Source organism: Solanum pennellii, chromosome 2, assembly GCF_001406875.1.
Source record: "Solanum pennellii chromosome 2, SPENNV200".
Lineage (NCBI taxonomy): Eukaryota > Viridiplantae > Streptophyta > Magnoliopsida > Solanales > Solanaceae > Solanum > Solanum pennellii.
The window spans coordinates 39,354,296-39,374,463 of NC_028638.1; the positions used below are offsets into that span (position 1 = coordinate 39,354,296).

General features: G+C 32.4%; 3 protein-coding genes across 3 annotated transcripts; all 3 read left to right on the plus strand.

Annotated features, from left to right (window-relative positions):
- The first annotated feature begins 615 nt into the window (after window positions 1–615).
- LOC107010675 lies at window positions 616–1,616 on the plus strand. Its single transcript, XM_015209967.2, has 3 exons — window positions 616–796; window positions 908–979; window positions 1,138–1,616. The coding sequence occupies exons 1-3, from the start codon at window positions 760–762 to the stop codon at window positions 1,332–1,334; spliced, it is 306 nt and encodes a 101-aa protein (XP_015065453.1). The 5' UTR covers window positions 616–759; the 3' UTR covers window positions 1,335–1,616.
- A 2,490-nt stretch (window positions 1,617–4,106) lies between these two features.
- LOC107011500 (L-ascorbate oxidase homolog) lies at window positions 4,107–8,098 on the plus strand. The gene is made up of 9 exons (XM_015211024.2): window positions 4,107–4,275; window positions 4,439–4,630; window positions 4,752–4,861; window positions 5,222–5,492; window positions 5,958–6,054; window positions 6,191–6,536; window positions 6,949–7,314; window positions 7,406–7,484; window positions 7,631–8,098. Exons 2-9 carry the CDS (start codon window positions 4,487–4,489, stop codon window positions 7,835–7,837), a joined length of 1,620 nt encoding a protein of 539 aa, XP_015066510.1. The 5' UTR covers window positions 4,107–4,275; window positions 4,439–4,486; the 3' UTR covers window positions 7,838–8,098.
- A 4,494-nt stretch (window positions 8,099–12,592) lies between these two features.
- On the plus strand, window positions 12,593–19,884 carry LOC107009286 (autophagy-related protein 101-like). Its single transcript, XM_015208598.2, has 7 exons — window positions 12,593–12,876; window positions 12,975–13,011; window positions 13,779–13,864; window positions 14,435–14,530; window positions 15,700–15,862; window positions 15,975–16,137; window positions 19,455–19,884. Exons 1-7 carry the CDS (start codon window positions 12,844–12,846, stop codon window positions 19,528–19,530), a joined length of 654 nt encoding a protein of 217 aa, XP_015064084.1. The 5' UTR covers window positions 12,593–12,843; the 3' UTR covers window positions 19,531–19,884.
- The last annotated feature ends 284 nt before the right edge of the window (window positions 19,885–20,168 follow it).

The window sequence follows — 20,168 nt, forward strand, 5'->3', positions numbered from 1 at the left end:
ATTAAGATAATAATAACTAGTATAGTGAGTTACAATTTTACCCTTATTAATTATGGATTCAAAGAAAATGATAATAGAAAAAATATTTTTGTCATTTCCTGAATTAACAAAATGGATAAGTAAATTATTTCGTTTTCTTAAATTTACATTAAAATATATTTATATAGTAATAAAATTTATGTATATAACCGGAACACTTTGTTTTTTCTTGCCTAAATATTCGTTTTTCAAATCGAGTAATGATGGCCCACTAAATACTGAAACTTAGCAACACCTTGACAAAGGCTTTTGAACCGAAGTTTCTATCAGTAGAATGGGTTTTAAAATGGAAAAATAACTTAAATACACAACTATAATTTTTATATTCTCTAATTTTTCCTACTTTTTTTAAATATTACATAATTCCCTTTTTTTTTAATTTTAGTGTAAGTTTTTAGATACATTACATTCTCTCTCCTATAATACACATTTACCCATTTTAATGCCTATTTTTTCTCCATTAAAACACTCAACCTCTTAAATCAGTTTTTGAATTTTGAATTTTATCCATTTAAACACTCAACCTTTTAAATCAGCTTTTTGATTTTGAATTATTAAATTTAATTAATTTTAAATAAAAGACCAAATTTTGAAATTTTGAATTTCAAAATTCAAAAAATTTGAAATTTAAAAAAGTAAAAATTTCAGGAAGCAGGACAACTTCTCTTAACTTCTACCGTTTTGTTCTCCATCAAGTTTCAGTTCTTTTTGCATGATCCTATGAATCTTCAGATGGATTCATACAAAGACTCTGGCTGTAAGAAGCTCAATTAATAGTCTCTTCGGCTGCTTTTCGTAAAGTTAACATTTCCTTTTTGTTCTACGTTAAGATGTAATCTGGATTTGATAATATTTCATTCTTTTACAGATCTGTACAAACTAGTCGTGCTAAACTTGGAAGGGTCTGTTGTTACTGCGTCATGTTTGGATTACCTCACAGGTCTGCTTTTACTGTTTTAATTTCCATGTTAACTTACTAGGACTAGTTTGCGGGACAAACTTTATGAAGTAAAAGAGAATTTTTCGGGGAATTACTTCTCTATTCTGGGATTCCATCACGTTGTTGAAGTTTCTGATAGTTCGTTTATCATAATGCAGCTCTCACTTCGTTGAAGTCGCTAAATGTCAATAGATCTCACCTTTTAGATGATGGATGTGAGAAGTTTTTGGGTAAGTGGAAGACATTTGTTATCTGCCAAAAAGAACTGACTAAAGCAAAACCATTCCACATTGTTAGCCAACCGTTTTATATCTGCAGCACTCAGCAGTTTGAAAGAGTTAAATCTGGGATTTAACAATATCATGGATACATGAATTTGTTGTGTATCATAATATTTTATATGTATCATGAAGTTTTGAAAATTGTTATAATGTATCATTCAATAAGTTTAGTAAATGCGTCATCAACTGTGCTTGATGATACATATAGAATCAGTGTGTACAGTGTTTAGTCAATGCATTGATACATGTAGTAGATATGTATCACATGTTTTGCATGTAGTATGAATTCCTGAAAACTGATATCATGTATCAGTAAGGTATTAGTTGTTTAGTTGATGTACTGATACATGTTTTGAAAATTGTTATAATGTATCATTCACTAAATTTAATAAATGCGTCATCAACTGTACTTGATGATACATAGAGAATCAGTGTGTATATTGTTTAGTAGATGTTTCTGATACATGTATTAGATATGTATCACATGTTATAATGTTTTAGTTAATTCACTGATACATGTAGTAGACATGTATCACATGTTTTTCATGTAGTATGAATTTCTGAAAACTGAAACCATGTATCAGTAAGTTATTAGTTGTTTTATTTAGTATTTATATTTCAATATCGTTATAATTTGTTGTTTTATTTTCAAATTGCAGCCAATGAAGTACAAGATTAAAAAGATACCAACACATCCCATAAGGTTTGCTGTCAATTTTAACAACAATTTCCTAAAGGACAAGAATGTGATCAGATTCCAGGGGGGAGGAGTATCTTCAGCAGACTGATTATGCAAGGAAACTGTACTGCATATAAACACCAGAGGCAGAAGCATCTCCAGCTTCCAAAGACCTTTACTTGCTTCAAATTCATACCCTTAGGTCTTGTAATTAGAGAAGTTGTTGTATTGTCTTTTTATTCACTATGTAAGATTGTTTCTCGTGTTTTGTAGCTGTAGCATGTATAGACTTTTTGTAATTGATAGGAGTGTAGATAGTTATCATCTATTTGTTTTGTATTGAACACTATTGGATGAATAGAGTGCATCGTTCACAAAAAAAAGACAGATATTCAACCAAGCATAACATACATAAAATAAAAGCGAGAAACCCCAATATTCAATTATAACTAAAGAGAAACATTATATATTCTTATTGTCAAATTGACCGTAGTGTACTTTAAGGATTTCAAAGGATTCTTAGAAATGATCAACAATTATTTAAAGAAGCCAGATTGAAAAGATAAATAGACTTCAAAATAGATGATATAATCTTTGATTTTCAAAATTTGAAATTAATATCCAATTACGTGCTGATTTTATGGTGATTAATGATCTGTTACCTTAAATTAAGCTGTTTTAGTAACAACATTAATTGTACCGTTTTTTCCCCATTTTTTCTCAACAGTTTAAACTTACCATGTATCATTTACCATGTATCACTAGAGTCTAAAGTATCACAGAACAACAAATTTAAGGGATTTTTTGTAAATACTAAATTTATCGGGACAGAATGTAATTATTGAATTACACTATGGGATTCCTTAAATTTTTACTTTAAAAATTGTCCAAGTACAATCAATTTATCAAATTTATTATATATATATATATATAAAAACACATTTCAATTTAATTGAGTAAAATAATTTCATGTACAACTTATAGAGAACATAAAACGAATAGTCGGTGCAAATATGTCCTTTTTATAGGGATTGGGGTTGGGGACTTCTATTTTATAAATATAAAATTGAAGACAAAATTATGTTTGTTCATATTTATAAAAAAAGAGTTTAAAATTTAAAATCTAACTCTAAATAAAAATTGAAAATTTAATTTTGAAATGATATAAAAATATGGCTTCAGAAAAGCACAGAATTGAGGCAAAATAAGAAGAAATAAAATTAAGAAAACGATTGGGTCTTTAAAGGATATTGTTTTTGCATGAAATTTTAATTTTAACGCATTTTTTGTAGCCATTGGACCCCATACTTTCCAAATCAATAATACGTACACACAACAACCAACATAGCACATGGGCTCCCTCATAATTATTTTTATCCTCTTTCTCCCTTTTAATAATTCATGTTTTTCTTATTCTCACCGAATAAATAAGGCATAATATTTAATTTAATTTTATATTTATGTTTTCTAATTTCGGATATAGATATTTAAATATATATAAAATTAAATAACTCGATACATGAGTCCTACATGATATGATAATACATAGGAAATCACTCATATTGAAATTTATACATATTTAAGTGTTTATCTATATATAATTAAAATTGAAAGATATAAATGTTAATCGAGACCAAGTTAAAATCATATTTTTTTATGTAATCTGATAAATAATATTCCCTCAGTTTCTTTTTTAAATTTTTTGCTTTTCCACAAAGGCAGCTAAAGTTTCTGTAAATATAATAGGGACAAAAAGTGCTATTTTTTGAAGGAATAATTTTGAACTTACCCAAACATAAGCAACCATATTTGTAATTTTCAGTGTTATTTGCTGGCTGCTGTACTACCTAATCATTGCTAAACTTCTATACCCTCTCTCTTTAATCTTTACACCTGGAAAATGAAGGCAAAAGTAGAAATGAAAATGATAGAAAGAAAGATGGGAATGTCAACATCAATACTGGTCATATTTTGTTTATCCAGTAGGAATTTTAATCAATATTTTTTATTATATTAATATAGAAAAGTAGTGTCATTTATAATATTAGTTAAATTGAATTTCGAAAAGCCGTAGCAGGAAGCAGGTAATGTGCCATAAATATGTGAAAACGCGTGAATACGCCGAATATGAGAGTTGGCATTAGATAGCTAGGCCCATCTAATTGTATCTTTATTACATACCCCATTCATTATTTATCTGCTGCTTCATATTCAAACTGCTTCACTTCTGAAGATAGATAGTGAAGCAACCTATCAAGAGCCCAATTGCTTCATATATACCATTCTTTCATTTTTTTTTCCTTTAGAAATACTCAGCTAGACACTTCAAGAACTTGGTATGTTCCTTTCTTGTTCTGTTTAAAGCTTTTATCTTTTCTTTTGTTGTTGTTACATTCTTGTTTGAGCTGAAAATGTTGAAGAATTTCTTGATGACATCTCTAATTGTTTCTTTTGTACTTGAAGATGTGTTACATTGTAATGTTAACTTGGATATTGCAGGTATATTTAAAAAGGGGTTTGGGTGTTTATTCTTTCACCACTTCTCCAATGGGGAAATTAGCTTTGTTTCATTTGCTTTGTGGAATCTTGATTTTTTGGGCTGTCTCTGTGGTAAAAGCAGAGGATCCTTATAAATACTTCACATGGACTGCCACTTATGGAATGGCTTCTCCATTAGGTACTCCCCAGCAGGTTAGTATTATGTTTCCGTTTTAGTTGTTGATCTTGTGTTATTTTGTCACTTTGTTTTGATATGGCTTAATGAAGAACTTCATTTTTTTTAATGAAAAGTTTTGATCTTTGAACTTGTTAGGTAATCCTTATCAATGGTCAATTCCCTGGTCCTAGGCTTGACCTTGTCACTAATGATAATATCGTCCTCAACTTGATTAATAAGTTGGATGAGCCCCTTCTTTTGACATGGTGAGTTCCCTTTATGTACTTACATTTGTTTGAATATGGCCTTAACTTCTTAACACTTATTCGTGGTTAATTTCGTTTACTGCGCTTGTTTGTGTGAGCTCGTTCATATTGCTGGTCCCAAGTCAGGATAAAGGAGGAGGGTTGCCAAGGGCTGCATAAATCTTACCCTCCTCAGACCTCACTTGTGGGATTATACTGGCTTTGTTGTTGGACTTGTTTCTTTCAAAATGTGTTCCCCTTTTGGATTGTGGCAACTGACTAGGATGACTGCATTCTCATGATGTTTCTGTTGCTTGAGTGTTCATTAGTAGAAGAGTCAGAAACGGAAGTGTTAAATGTAATATTGCTTATCATGTTTAGGAACGGAATCAAACAGAGAAAGAACTCTTGGCAAGACGGTGTTTTGGGAACAAATTGTCCTATTCCTCCAAACAGAAATTACATTTACAAGTTTCAACCTAAAGATCAGATTGGGAGCTATAATTATTTCCCTTCAACTCAACTGCACAGAGCTGCTGGAGGTTTTGGAGTGCTTAATGTTTATGCTAGATCTGTAATCCCCGTTCCATATGCAAAACCTGCTGGAGATTTCAGTTTGCTTATTGGTGATTGGTACAAGACTAGTCATAAGGTGAGTCTACTGCCTATGTCTTGTAGTCTTCTCTTTTATTAAATTTAGCTACCGTCAGTCACATCGGTGGAGCCAGAAGTTTGTGTTTATGGGGTTTGAATTCTAAAAAAGATAGCTTACTTGGTTCTGCATAAATTTGACCAAAGCTATTGTGTTCTGCCAACCCTGTAGCTTTCTCTCTAGCTCCGCCCCTGATCAGTCAGATGCTAGAAGTAACTTATTGAGGACCGTAATTTTTGTTTCATCTAATGATATATATAAAAGCATTCTTTCTTGATATCTCTGGGACATCTTTTCAGACCTTTCCGCCATAATCTAAAGATTTTTATGTATCTGTTATGTTTTCATTTTTAAGAATTTTGAGGAAATGTCAAAACTGATTTAGGAAACTGCTTGAAGGGAATTACATGAAGTTTTCCATTGCTCTCATGTATGAAGATTTTTTCGTATCCTGGGGACTTGCAGGTATTGCGGCAAATATTGGATTCAGGGAAGTCTCTTCCCTTCCCAGATGGTCTCCTTGTAAATGGCCAAAAGCAGTCAACTTTCACTGGCGATCAAGGTTATTCTCAGCATTTCTATATTCTCTAATGCCTATGTTCGTTACTGAATTGCCATTCACCATCAAAATGTGCTGCTGTTGTACTCTCTATAAGTAACAATTCATTAACAACACCAATCTTGCTTTTGATTTTCAGGCAAAACATATATGTTCAGGATTTCAAATGTGGGTTTGAAAACAACCATTAACTTCAGAATTCAGGGCCACAAGATGAAGCTGGTAGAGGTTGAAGGATCACATGTCATTCAAAATTTATACGATTCTTTTGATGTCCATGTTGGTCAATCTTTATCTATCCTTGTCACATTGGATCAATCACCAAAGGACTACTACATTGTTGCATCTACAAGGTTCACGACAACTGTTCTTACTTCCACCTCAGTGCTCCACTACACAAACTCTCAAACACCCGTATCTGGACCTGTGCCAGCTGCTCCAGTTAATCAATTTCAGTGGTCGTTGATGCAAGCCAGAACAATCAGGTACACATCATCCAATGTGCATTCGCTGCCTCCTCACATCTATGCATTATGACCTCTCCAAGTTTTAGAATCATTGTTTCCTTTCTTGTAGTTAGTCCCGTACTTTAGTGAATGTTTTCGCTTGATTCACCATGAAGGGACGCTCATAGATCGCTAGGGTGAAGGGTAACCTTAAATATTTTAGTAATAACAAGGGTAGCAACTACCGTGAGAACAGTTCAGAGAGGTAAACTGTTTGTTTGCAAGGGAAGTAACATGAGTTTTCCTGCTGCAGTGTCCTTAATGGGAATGATTATTCTGTTGCACCAGCTTAGCATTTTTAACCAAACATATAATTAGGAATATGAAAAGGAAAAGTTCCCAGCTCAGATGATTACAACTTTTCATAACCCAAGTTGTTTTCGTTTTGAAGGTGGAATCTGACATCAAATGCAGCTAGACCAAATCCTCAGGGTTCATTCCATTATGGAAAAATTACACCTTCAAGGACAATTTTGCTTGCAAACTCTGCACCACTTATCAGCGGGAAGCAGAGATACGCTGTCAATGGTATCTCTTACATAAATCCTGACACTCCTCTGAAGCTTGCTGATCACTTTAACATCCCCGGAGTGTTCACTTTGGATTCCATTCGAAGTGCTCCCACTGCTGATTCTCCACACCTAGCTACAGCTGTGTTGCCATCTTCTCTCCATGAGTTCCTCGAAATCGTTTTCCAAAACAATGAAGACACAATGCAATCTTGGCATCTTGACGGTTATGATTTCTGGGTCGTAGGGTATGTCGTAATCATCAAAAGGTTTTGATTCACTGCACTTGGCGTAAGGTTGGCTTAGTTTTCTTACTCTTCCTGTTGTTAATATTTGCAGTTTCGGATCAGGTACTTGGACACAAGCTAGTAGAAAAGGGTATAATCTTGTTGATGCTCTTACTAGACATACTACACAGGTAATTCCAGCTTCCTCGACGACTATAAAAATCCTCGACACTGTTAATATATGTCATTTTTGATCATTTTAGTTAAGTACTATTGATTATTCATGGAAAGCTGAATTTTGCAGTTTCTAAGCTTCAGGATGAAATGTTTGTTGCAGGTTTATCCAAAATCTTGGACTGCTATATATGTGTCTTTGGACAACCAAGGAATGTGGAATTTGAGGTCTGCAATGTGGGATAGACAATATCTTGGACAACAGGTTTACCTGAGGGTATACAATCCAACAGCCAGTTTAGCTAATGAATATGACATACCTACCAATGCTCTTCTCTGTGGCAAAGCTGCTGCTCTTCGACATCCTTAATTTGGTTTCATATTTTTGTTTTCTTGGTCATAAGAGGTTGACTACAAGAGATGCCGGCAAAAGAAACTACTTGCTCCACATGTTGGCAAGCAAATATTTTGTGAGTAACTTCATATTTGATGTTTAAGATTTTACTATATTTATGGAACCTTGGCCAAAAGATTTATTAAACAGCCTTATGAAACATTCCATGATAAATGATGTATAAGGCCCGATGAACATGAAAGATGAGTTCTTTTAACCACCAATATGTTGGATCCAGCTCCTGTCTCCATTTCGCTTCTCTCAATTTTCCCCAAGTTTCCGTTGAATTAATTATTCTAACTTTATTAATTAAATGTAATGCAAAGAGAAAAATTCAATATACGTGTAAAGGTAAAGATATATCCATTCTAAACAAGGACCTTTCATGTCATTAACCTTGACAATACGTTTATAAAATTAAACTCTCCTACTTGCAACTCCTTCTCTTGCAAATCCTATATAAGAGGCTTTAGCGAGCATAAGAGATAACACTACCAACATAAACAAAAAGAGGAGAAAAATTCCTTCCTCCTTTCTCCTTATTCTTAGAATATTTTCGCGCAATTGGTTTTGACCAACCTTCAAACTCTCAGCCACAAAAGCACATGTTTGAGAGTAACTGTAGAACCTTGGGAGCGACCATCTACTATGATTTGCACCGGAGTGAGGCCGAAATTGCTTTCAAGCCACTACACAGTATTTGTGATAAGTTATTTGTTACTTTATAATTCCAATTTAATATCAATATTGTAGTATTTTTCCCAATATTTTCTATTTGGATTAGTGACATATGACATAGGTTAAAATAAACGGCTAAGATTTAATTTCCCAAAGTAAATCTCTAACCATGATTTAACTAATAAATACAATATATATTTAGTATTAAAATTATTATAATCTTTGCAATCTTATTAACATATTATCTTGTCCATAAACATAGAAAAAAAATTCTTCTTAATTACTTATTTTTTACGTGGGATTCTTTTAAATATTGAACTGCTGCCATATATAGCTAATGTTAATTTTGGAGGAAATAGAAAAAAGAAAAGGTGAAATAAAATAGGAAAAATAATACTCTTCAATAGCTAATGGTTATAAAGAAAAATTAAAGGAAAAAATGCAATAAAAATATTAACTTAAAAAGAAAATTAAATTAACATCCTTGAATAAAAAAATTTAAGAAGAGAACATTGCCCCCCCCCCCCGTACAAGACAATATGTTGTTAAGATTGTGGGGTTATAGTAATTTTTAAAATTAAATATATAATATATATTATTTAAATTTATGATTAGAATTAAATCTTAAAAATTTATTTCAATCTATAATATATATTATTTAAATCATATAATATATATAATATAATATATATTATTTCAATCATGATTAGAATTAAATCTTAGTTATTTATTTTAATCTATTTCATGTGTTATTTATTCAAATAGAAATTTGAGAAAAATGAAGAGAGGAGAAATAAAAAGAATGCGAAATTCTAATTATCTTACAATCATTTCGTGGTTATCTCAAAAACATAATTTGGGGTCACTTAGCATACGTGGGTGTATCTATGATTAAAAATATTAGAATATGTAAATAATTACTCTTATACTATCTATTTTGGACAAAAATATAAGATGTATTATTCACATCATGTATGATTTAATATTATTAAACTGACATATTCATACTACAGTTTATCAGTATTACTTTTAAAGATGTTTGCTTGCCACCTGACTGATCATTTGGTTCTTGGATATTTTGAGATTAAATTTTCTTTTATCTAATTTTAATATAACTAGTTTTAGAATAAATAAATATCTCAAATTTGGTGTAATTTTATTCTATCTGAAATGTGGATAATCTTTTTAAAAATATAATTTCCACATTATAATACCGAAATAAATTTTCCACAAATTAAATAATCCCTTCAAATATTTATCCAAAAGTATGGCTTGTTAAAACAATTAAGGCACAAAATATCTTTAATTTGTTTTCTTTCTATTGGTTAAATGCTTTTATGTGTTTTATTTTGGCAAAAAAAAAAGAAAAAAGAGAGCTAATCCAATTAATTGAACTTCCTATCCAAATGCATAGCAGTCCATTTGCCATTTATCCAATCTTTTGGCTGTGATCACTGATCAGCATCTAGGATTTGGTCTCATCAATTTGTCTTCTTCCTGCATTATCTAAAAATATATTAGTTTTTCTATATATATATATATAAATATATTTTTGTTTAGATCATATATTTTATTTACAAAATCTAAAAACTGCTTTGTTGCTATTAAATAAGAAGGTAATCAATGTTACCAACTAAAATTGTTTTGGAGTGATACTCTTTCCTTCTTAACCAATAGGTCTTGTGTTCGAATTCCATTAAATACAAGTGCTTTAAACTTTTATCAAAGAACATTATAAAATCATAATCAATAATAAAACTCTACTATTTATCCTCGTTTTGTTTGGGCAGCGAAAAATTGTTTTTGGCTTTTCGATTACTCGACAACATACAAATTATTTAATATTCAGCTAAAAAAAGTTTCTGGCTTTTCGATTTCTCGACAATAATACAAATTATTTAAGGAAAAATTACATAGGATGGCAAACATACTTAAGTAATTATATAATAAGGATATAGTTTAATTTATTTCTTTCTATGATTATAGTTTTTTTTTTTGCCATAATTAATGGGACCCACCACCTATTCCTAAACCAATCGTAAAAAACCTTTATTTTGATTTTGTATATAATTTTATACAAATCAATATTATCTCTCCTATTCATATTCCACCTCTTTCTTCTATAATCACTCCTTCTATCCGATTTTGAATTTCAAATTGACAAAAAAAATCACTTTCTCCCTCCGATATTGAATTCAACTTTCACATGTAACCCCTAAAATCTAGGCGTGTATCAATTGTTTTTATTTTTTCCTTATTCAACAATTGTATATGTATTTTGTTTCTTACTTTTTTCATATTTTTTTGTTGAAATAATCAATCATTCTTATTAGATTATAAATTCTTCAAAATCGGAATGGATGAATCATCTTCATCTATGAGGATTACCAGAGGTATTTCATTGCATGTCAATTTTGTTGACAATTTACCCTCGTTTTTAATAGGTTTAACTCAAAATTTTGGGATTAATGTAGCGTCTATGGCAAAATCCAAACAAGTTCAAGATAAACAATCAAAACAAGAATTGTGATCCAAGAAAAAAAATGACCCAATGACCGTTCAAAAAGTTGTTAGCAATGTCATAGCTAGAGGTATTAAAATTGTCGAAAGAGGAACAAAGAGGAAAAAACTAACCAGTGATTCAGAGGAGAGTGAATCTGAAATTGACGGATCCGAAGAATATCAAGATCATGAGGTAGTGGCTTAAAACACAATTTTAGATAGAATATTTTGTTACTTATGTGTCAATATACAAAAATTTATTTGTTTAAGTAATGTTTGTATATTCACATAATTGTATATAGTATATTGCATGTTTAATACACACATGTTTAGTTATATGTATCTTCCCTTAGTTATATGTATATCCCATTAGTTATTGTACGGATCTGTATATTCGATTAGTTTATACAGATTATTTAAGTTATGTATATAATGACTAGTATAATAAGTTAATAGGGGGGTAGTAGTGAATTGTATATTAAAAGCTCCCTGTTGTATTTGTTTTTGTATATATATACAAAAATCAATTGTATTTAGTTATAGGAATATGCCTAATTTATAATTGTATATTATAATTTTATATTTTAGTAGTTATATACAAAATACTGGAGTTAAGTATATATTAAATTTGTATATTAATGTAGTATATACAAAGTCGTTTAGACAAATTACAAAGTTATGTATATAGTGGGTTGTATATTAAGGTAATATATACAAAGTATTATGAAACAGTTCTCAATTGTGTATTCTATTAGTTGTATATGAATTACTAAAGTTAAGTATATAGTAGGTTGTATATTAAGGTAATATATACAAAGTCTTATGAGGCAATATCTATTTGTATACAATTATTTAATTTTGTATAAAAGAAATTTGTTAAAATCACTCTATAGTACATATACAAAATTATAATACATTATACAAATTCGTCGATATATACAAAAAATTATGAACTTTAATAAAATATTGTATATATAAACGTTACACACTCAAATGTAGAAACAGATTTCAAGCTTACTATATATACAATTAACAAATGAATATTATACAATCAGTTAAATCATTACTATATATTTTTTAAAAAAATTTAAAATCACAGATGCACATATATAACTGTAATATGTATACCAAAATTATTGTACATTCTACAAATTCCTAGATATATACAAAAGAAAAAATAGAAACATAATAAAATATTGTATACAAACAGATTACCTAAAAAAAATTAAAAAATATATATTATGATGGTCATATACAGTTTGAAACACAAATTAGTTACACAAAAATATTGTATAAAAATTATATACAATTTCTCAAATATATACAATATAATCAATACATTATATNTATGTGGATTTATTGTTACCATCTTTTTTTGCTACTGTTACTATTTATTAAAAAGATAACTTTTTGTATAAATTTAATTAAAGAAAACATTTTATACAAATTTAGAGTCACCTGACAAACTAAACTATGCCCATAAAATGTATTTAAACTATACCCACAAAATATAATTTTATAAAATCCGTTTGCCATATGAAATTTCCCCATTATTTAATTTTCAGTATTTGCGCGAGATTTATTTTGCTGTTTAATTTAATTTAACTCCGGAAGAAGTCCAAAGTGAAATCCATGAATTGTAATCAAAGATAACTGCAAATTGCTCATTCAGTTGTGCTTTTTTCCAGTTCGCACGGCGAAATTCAAACTGCAACTTTAGGGTTTACTATAATTATAATTACAATTATCTCCTCGATCAATCACGGCTTTGTTTGTGAAGTACTAAAGAGGAATCATCAATCATGAATTGCGAAGTTTGTCAGCTAAAAGAACTTGTAAGTTTCTACCTTTGAATTATGTGAATATGAGCTCTGAGTTCTCTCTTTCTTTGGCTTGATTTTCGTGTAATTGTTCACTGGTTATCTTGCTGAAGGATGTGGAGCACTTTGAGATACGAGAAGTCCTCCGATGTAAGTTCAATTCCTTAATCGACTGCTTTATTAGTGATTATTATGTTTTGAATTCTACGGATTAATCCGCTGCTCAGACAATGTTATATATACCTACACCAACACACATATGCACATTTGTCTATGCTCTAGTTCATGTGCAATTAGGGAAATATGATGGATAAACTTTCAGCTCATAGCTTATATTTGACTAAGTTTTGTGTATAATCTCAGCTTTGGCTTGTATTGGTTAGTTTTGATGTCTAATTCTAGAATTGAATAACAAATTCCTCTCTAGATTACACATTGGTTCCTATTGAAGATGAGATTTTTCTTTTTGAAATGGAGGCATTAGATGGTAGGAAACCATGAACAGTTGAAGATGAGATATTTCTTTTTTGAAATGGAGGCATTAGATGGTAGGAAATCATGAACAGTAAGATATAGAGGAAGTCGCGCAGATTAAAATGGTTAGTGCATGAAAATCACATGCCGGAGTTGACTTAGATAAGATCTTTAGTTGTACAAGATACCTATTTCAGCCTAAAAGTTTTTTCTTATGTTGATGAATAGCTGAACAACTTTGTTCACATGTCACATTGTTCATGTGTTCTAAAGACTCTGCTTTTGACATTCTTTCTTCTGTGCTTTTTCTTGTTTGCTGCTTTGAGGTCAGTTCCTCCTAGATTTCATCTTTCAATGGTTGCAGGCTCAGAGTTCCTAACAATTTTGACTGTAGTTTTATACACCTTGCAGCTCTATCTAAACAATCGAATGGTCAATTGCAGGTATTTTGCATACAATTATGTTCCACAGAGCCTTAGGCCTGCTGCGGCCGAAGGATGTTGATTTGGAACTTTTTGACATTACATATGTAAGTAATAAATTCTTATATTGGTAGATGGTAGGCTTTATCTCTTTTTCCTTGTTTTCTTTTTCTTTTGAAATCAGTGTGGTGTATGAAAAAAAATGGAATAAGGTATTGTGGCTGGAGGAGTCTTGATTATTCAAAGACGAGACATGAGATGTGGATATGACATCATAAATTTTGGAAAAGGAGTAGATGACCACTATGCGTTATCATTAGAAGCTAATATATTCTATTTTTTTTCCAAGAGAAGGTGAATTAATGGTCAAACAAATTGTTCACTATTAGTGGAAGACGTTTCTAATGACACATTGAATTAGAGGGAAATCACTATATAATATAGAACCAAAAGCGAGGTCCTTTAAATTATGTTACTCTCAAGGAGAGGTTGGTGTAATACTGTAATATATCGTGTGTCTTTTTCTTTTTTATTTTATCCTTTCCCTATTTTTTGATAGATCTTTTATAGTGATGCAATAATTTGCTGATATTTTTTTTTGATCAGTATAAGCTGCTGATACTTACTACTTTATGGTATACTTTTGGTTTATTGTTCTTTCATGTTATGTTATGTAGACACAGTGTGGTGATGTGGAGGTTGAAAAGAAAATTGAAGAGAAGATTACCCTATTCATTGATAGAGTCGAGAAGCACCCTAACAGGAAAAATCAGGTTAGCCAGTGGTTGCAGTTTGTTTCTGTTGGTGATGATCACTGTTTTGGCCAATGGCCATTCACTTTCCTACTTTATAGTTCTGTTCAGTGTTTTACACATTCTACTAGCCATTTCCTTTTCTTTTGATGACGGTAACCTTGTACTCACACCAAAAAACTCATCAAGAAAAACTGATGGTGGGATTTACAACCCCTGGGTACATCATGATAAACAAAAACCAAAAAATACTTTACAGTTCTCCTACAATGTCCACTAGACTTTCTGCCTCTCCCGCCATGTCCTATTTACACCAAAAATATAGCAAAGTCAGACTCTTCATCTTGATATTTTGAATGCTGCTAGCTTGCCCATCACGGGATCTTCCATTCCTTTCCTTCCAAAGTGTTTATAAGATGCAAGCTGGAATGCATTTCCACCATCCTCTTTTGATCTTCTCCTTCTGCCCATTCCTTTGCTTTGTTTCAGCATGTCTAAAGAAGTTTTGGGCATTACCCAGCTAACTCCAAGTATACATTAAGAACATGTCCCACAGATTTACAACTGTTTTGCAATGTTGAAATAAGTGGTTGTTAACCTCTGCCTCCTTTTCACACATGTAACACCTTGAGCAAACCTGTATACTACTTCTCTGTAACACTTCATGAGTTAGGAATGCCTATCACCAACCATGAGAAACATGACACCTTATGAGGGATTTTAATCTTCCAGATTAGCTTCCATGGCCACACCATTCCCATTGTCTGATTAGAGTTCATTTTCCAGTAACAGGATTTTAGTGAAGCCCCCTTTGTTGTATAGCTTCCATATTGGACTATCAGGTCCCACTGAAACACCTGGGAATGAATTCAACACCTTCAACAGTCCTGCTACTCTACCAATCTCCCAATCGTTTAGACTAAAGCCATTTCTTTTTCTTCAATATGCTCTCTGGTCATAAGAATATCTTGTGATTTATGGTGGGTTCTTATTCCGTACTGTTTGGTTCTTCTATTGTATGTTGCATTTTTTCTCAGGATATTGTTGCCTGTAACCTTTTGACTAGTGATATAAGTATCTTGTGGAATTTTAATCACTAGTGAAATCAGTATTGATCTAAATATCTAAATGAACTTTCTGTTGTAACCTCAACATACATATTTGTGTAACTGGATGGAGAAAGTATGCAGATTTGCCTATCCTTCTGTGAAGTCAAAAACAAACAAGCCTCGTGGTTCACTACCAAAGTAGAACGTTTTTACTGGGAACACTGGTATATAAATTTGAATGTGGCTCATCACCCGAAAGGACATCCTGGCAAATCTCATCTCTCAAAAGTAGTTGACCCAGGAGGTACCATACTTTTTTTCTCCTTTTTTTTCTCAAACATTTTTTCCATGTGGTTTTACAATTTGTTCATTAGTCAATTTGTAAAGGCAGGTATAACCTTAATTTTTTTTTGCAGAGAGTGCATCTGAGGAGAGGAGTGCTCGGCGAACAGTGTTGGAATCATCTCTTCGTGAAGTTATGTTTCAGATAATAAAATTTGTAAATGAGAAAAAGGACCACATTCCTGCGATTTCAAATCTTGAGTGTGTCACATTTCCCTATGAGATCACTATCTCAAGGTAATTTCCCCTTTCTCTATGTTGTGAACATGTAATTAAGTTCTGCTACTCATCATAGATCAGTATACAAGTGGTTTGCTATTATTGACTTCAAACTGTCATTATTGATTAGTTTCTGTCGGTTTTGCTTTAATGTTCTGATTTATATTGATTAGAATTCCAAAATGCATTTGTTTTTCTTGAGTTTCTTCCTGCATGAAGTTATAATCTGCTGTGGTACTGCAATTTGGTATTTATGTTATTTGTTTTCAACTTCTTGCCATAGTTAGTAGGTTATCAGCTTATATGAATATCCTTTACATGAGATATAATATCTTCAAATTCTTCACATCTATGGGGTTAATTGACCTAAGGCAAAAAGACTATTTTCAGTGCTGATGTTCTCCTTGTCCGCATAAGTAGAAAGTGGAAGTGGAATAGGCTTATGATAACTCGTTATAGTCTTCCACCCTATGTTAGTCTCAATGTTCCTCTTCTCCTACTTATAGCTTAAATTGATATCAGTGCAGTTTGTTGAGTAGACACTTATTTCTGGGTCTGATAACCTGCATGACTATTTTGGCTAATAGCCTAATATGTTCTTTCCACTCTAGTGGTTTTATTTTCTCATATATGCTCATTTGTACAAGTAATGCACTTACATGTGCCACTTTTGCTATGATTGAATTTGTTAATATGTTAATTTGGCTAAAACTTATCTTTTTATGAAAGATTTAAGTTTTTGTAGGATGTATGTGGTTTTTGAGCCTCAAGTTTGGCTATAACACTCGCTCAGTTATTGTCTTTTGCCAAAGACACATACTCTGTCATGGGTGATGAGTCTAGTGCTCAGATCTCTGTTTCTTCTTTATATGGATGCGATCTAAAGGTCAAATCCTTTATGATCTAAATTATAAGATTGGATGGCATGGATATGGGTGCGGGAATTCGTCTAAAAATAATTCAAATATCTAAATATAGAGTTAAAAAATATGCCTAAATTATGGTGGACTATGTGGAAGGAAAGGAATGCACAAATTTTTGAGAGCAAGTTTGAATCTGTAATTATTTCGTACAAATGCATTTCCTTATTGATTTTTTGGTGTAACATTGCTATTGCAAATGATATAAGTGGTGTTGATAGACTTCTTGAGTTCATTGCACATTCAGCAGTGATGTTGACCTATAAACATCTTTGAAGCACCTTCTGGTTGTGGAATTTAACAACAACATACCTAGTGTAATCCCACAAGTGGGTGTGCGGAGGGTAGGTCTCAGCTCAAAAAAGCAGAACAGTTGAAAGAAAAAGAGACGACAATATATCAATGCACAAAACAAGGTAGCAACAGATATTCAATACATATTGGAGAAAGAACAACGCGATACGTAAATGTGATGCGTAAATCATACTACTAGAAGCATGACAACACTCGACCATCTACTATCCTTCTACCCTAATACTTGACCTCCATCCCTTCCTATCTAGGGTCATGGCCTCAGGTGGTTGAAGTTGTGCCATGTCTTGTCTAATCATCTGCCCTAGTTTTTCTTCGGCTTACCCAACCTCTCATGCCTCCTCACTGGCGCATCGTTGCACCTCATTTTCACGCGTCCGAACCATCTCAACATGGCTTCCCTCATCTTGTCCGCAATAGAGGTCACTCGCACCTTGTACCATATAACTCCGTTCTTAATCATCTCCGTAGTATGTCCATGCGTTCATCTGAGCATTCTCATCTCTGTTACCTTCGTCTTTTGAACATGGGCATTCTTGACGGGCCAAACACTCAACCGCATACAATAGTTGGTCTAACTACTGTGCAAACCTTTCTTTTAAGCCTTGGCGACACATTTGACTAGCCACTATTTCACCCACTTACTCCAATACAGTGTGCAACATTATCATCAATCGCTCTGTCTCCTTGAATTACGTACCCGAGATACCTAAAGCTTTCTCTCTTGGGAAGTCATTAGACTTGCACCTCTACCTCATATGTCAAGTCTCAAAACTTGCAGTCCAGGTGCTCTGTCTTAGTCCTACTTAACTTATAACCTTTAGACTCTAGTGTCTTTCTCCAAACTTCCATCCTATCATTAACTCCACCAGGCATGTCATCAATCAATACTATGTCATCTTCCAATAATATACATCTCGACACCTCCCCTTGAATGTATCATGTCAATACATCCATCACTAAGGCAAAAAGGAATGGGCTAAGGCTGATTCCTGGTGCAATCCCATAACGATCAGGAAGTGCTCCGAATCACCTATCACTGTTTTGATTGAGTTTTGGTTCCATCATACATGTCTTTAGTTGTCCCACTATAAGCCGCATATAAACATCTAATCTCTACAAACATCACATGCCTTTTCTAGGTCAATGAAAACCATGTTCCAACAATCTCCATACAAGATGGATGGCTTCAGTAGTCGAACGCCCAACATGATTGGTTGCGGTCTTTCTAATACAAATATCTTTTAACAATAAATAGTTACTCCCGTAAATTAGGATTTTACCCTAATTTTTGTTTTGATTTAAAATATCATTGTATCTGTCTCTAAATTCACTATCGAATTTAGTGATTTAGTCAAAGTACCCAAAAGCGAATAACCATATTAGGTGGATCCCACACCCATGTCGTGTCGACACAAGTGCGGCACCGAATATGAAGAGTCAATGCAACTTAGGTTTTGTTCCTTCTGCTTCTAATGGCTGGTCAATAAACTATATCCTCTAGCCGAAGTCTTAGCTATATCAGTAGCTGAGTAATAGTTGTTTTCCGAAAAACGCACACTCAATTGTGGGTCTCATACTCTGATCAGTGTCTTTCTTCTACTTCTAATGGCTGGTCAATAAACTATTTCCTCTGGCCAAAGTTTTGGGTGTTCCTGTCGAGTCAAACTATTTCCTTTGTGGCCGAAGTTTTGGGTGTTTCTGTGCAGTCAAACTATTTCCTTTGGCCAAAGTTGTGCGATGAAAAGTAGTTTGGAAATGGACCACTAATTACAATTTTTCACCTTAAGAAATGCGCTATGATTCTGGTTTGACTCAATCGTTTGAGTGTTGTGGTTATATTTCAACATGTAGGTACATATATAGAGGATAAAATTACTCTTGACCTTACTTTATGTCACGCAATAAGACATTTTATTTAGCTGATGAAACTATGGTGCATGTTAGGCTCTCAGTCTATTAGTTCTACCATGATTAGATGCCAATTGCATTTAATTTATGGTAATGACTCCCGAAATAGATGAGGTTATACGATCTTGAAAATATGTGGCTTTATTTAAAATAATTTAACATTCCAGCTAAGTTTTGTGTTACCTTTTTCAGTTCCTCAGATTCTGCTTTTGGGATGGATGTGATCAGGAGGATGCTACAGACTGGGCATCCAACCATGCTCAGCTGATTGGAGATACCCTGATGGTGGCCAATCTTCCCTTTATCTCATTCTTTAAGAGGTAAAATGGTTGTTCATCCAATGTCTGGCAGTGTGAATATTTCGGACCAAGTATAGTATGGGTTCCTCTAGTGGCCAAGGAGTCTCACAATTGAAAGAAATGGATATCTTTGCTTGATCTACTAATTTTTTTTTCCTTCGTGTTTCATATCATAGTAAACAACATATACAGCTGAATATTGCATGATCAATCTAATTAAGTTTGTTTAGTTTCTTTCAGTACAGTTAACTTGTAAGAACGATGCTTCCTGACAAGCCATAGGTGCTCGCTTGAATTTCTATTCCATAAATTTTCTTTATGCATCCAGCATAATGGAGGCTGCTAAGGAAAATATTTTGCATTCTAGAGTCTGGAACCTAAATAAGCCACAAAAATATAGAAGTGACCAAAACAAGTCACTATTTTAGTAAGTAACTAAAATAAGCTTAGTGGAAGAAAAAGTTTCACTTTATCCAACTGTTCAAATGTTTTCCGGTAGTGTCATAATGTGTATTTTTAATATATAATGGAACTTTTTCTTACACTTTATAAAGTGTAAATTTTTCTTACACTTTATAAAGTGGAACTTTTTCTTCCACTATATAAA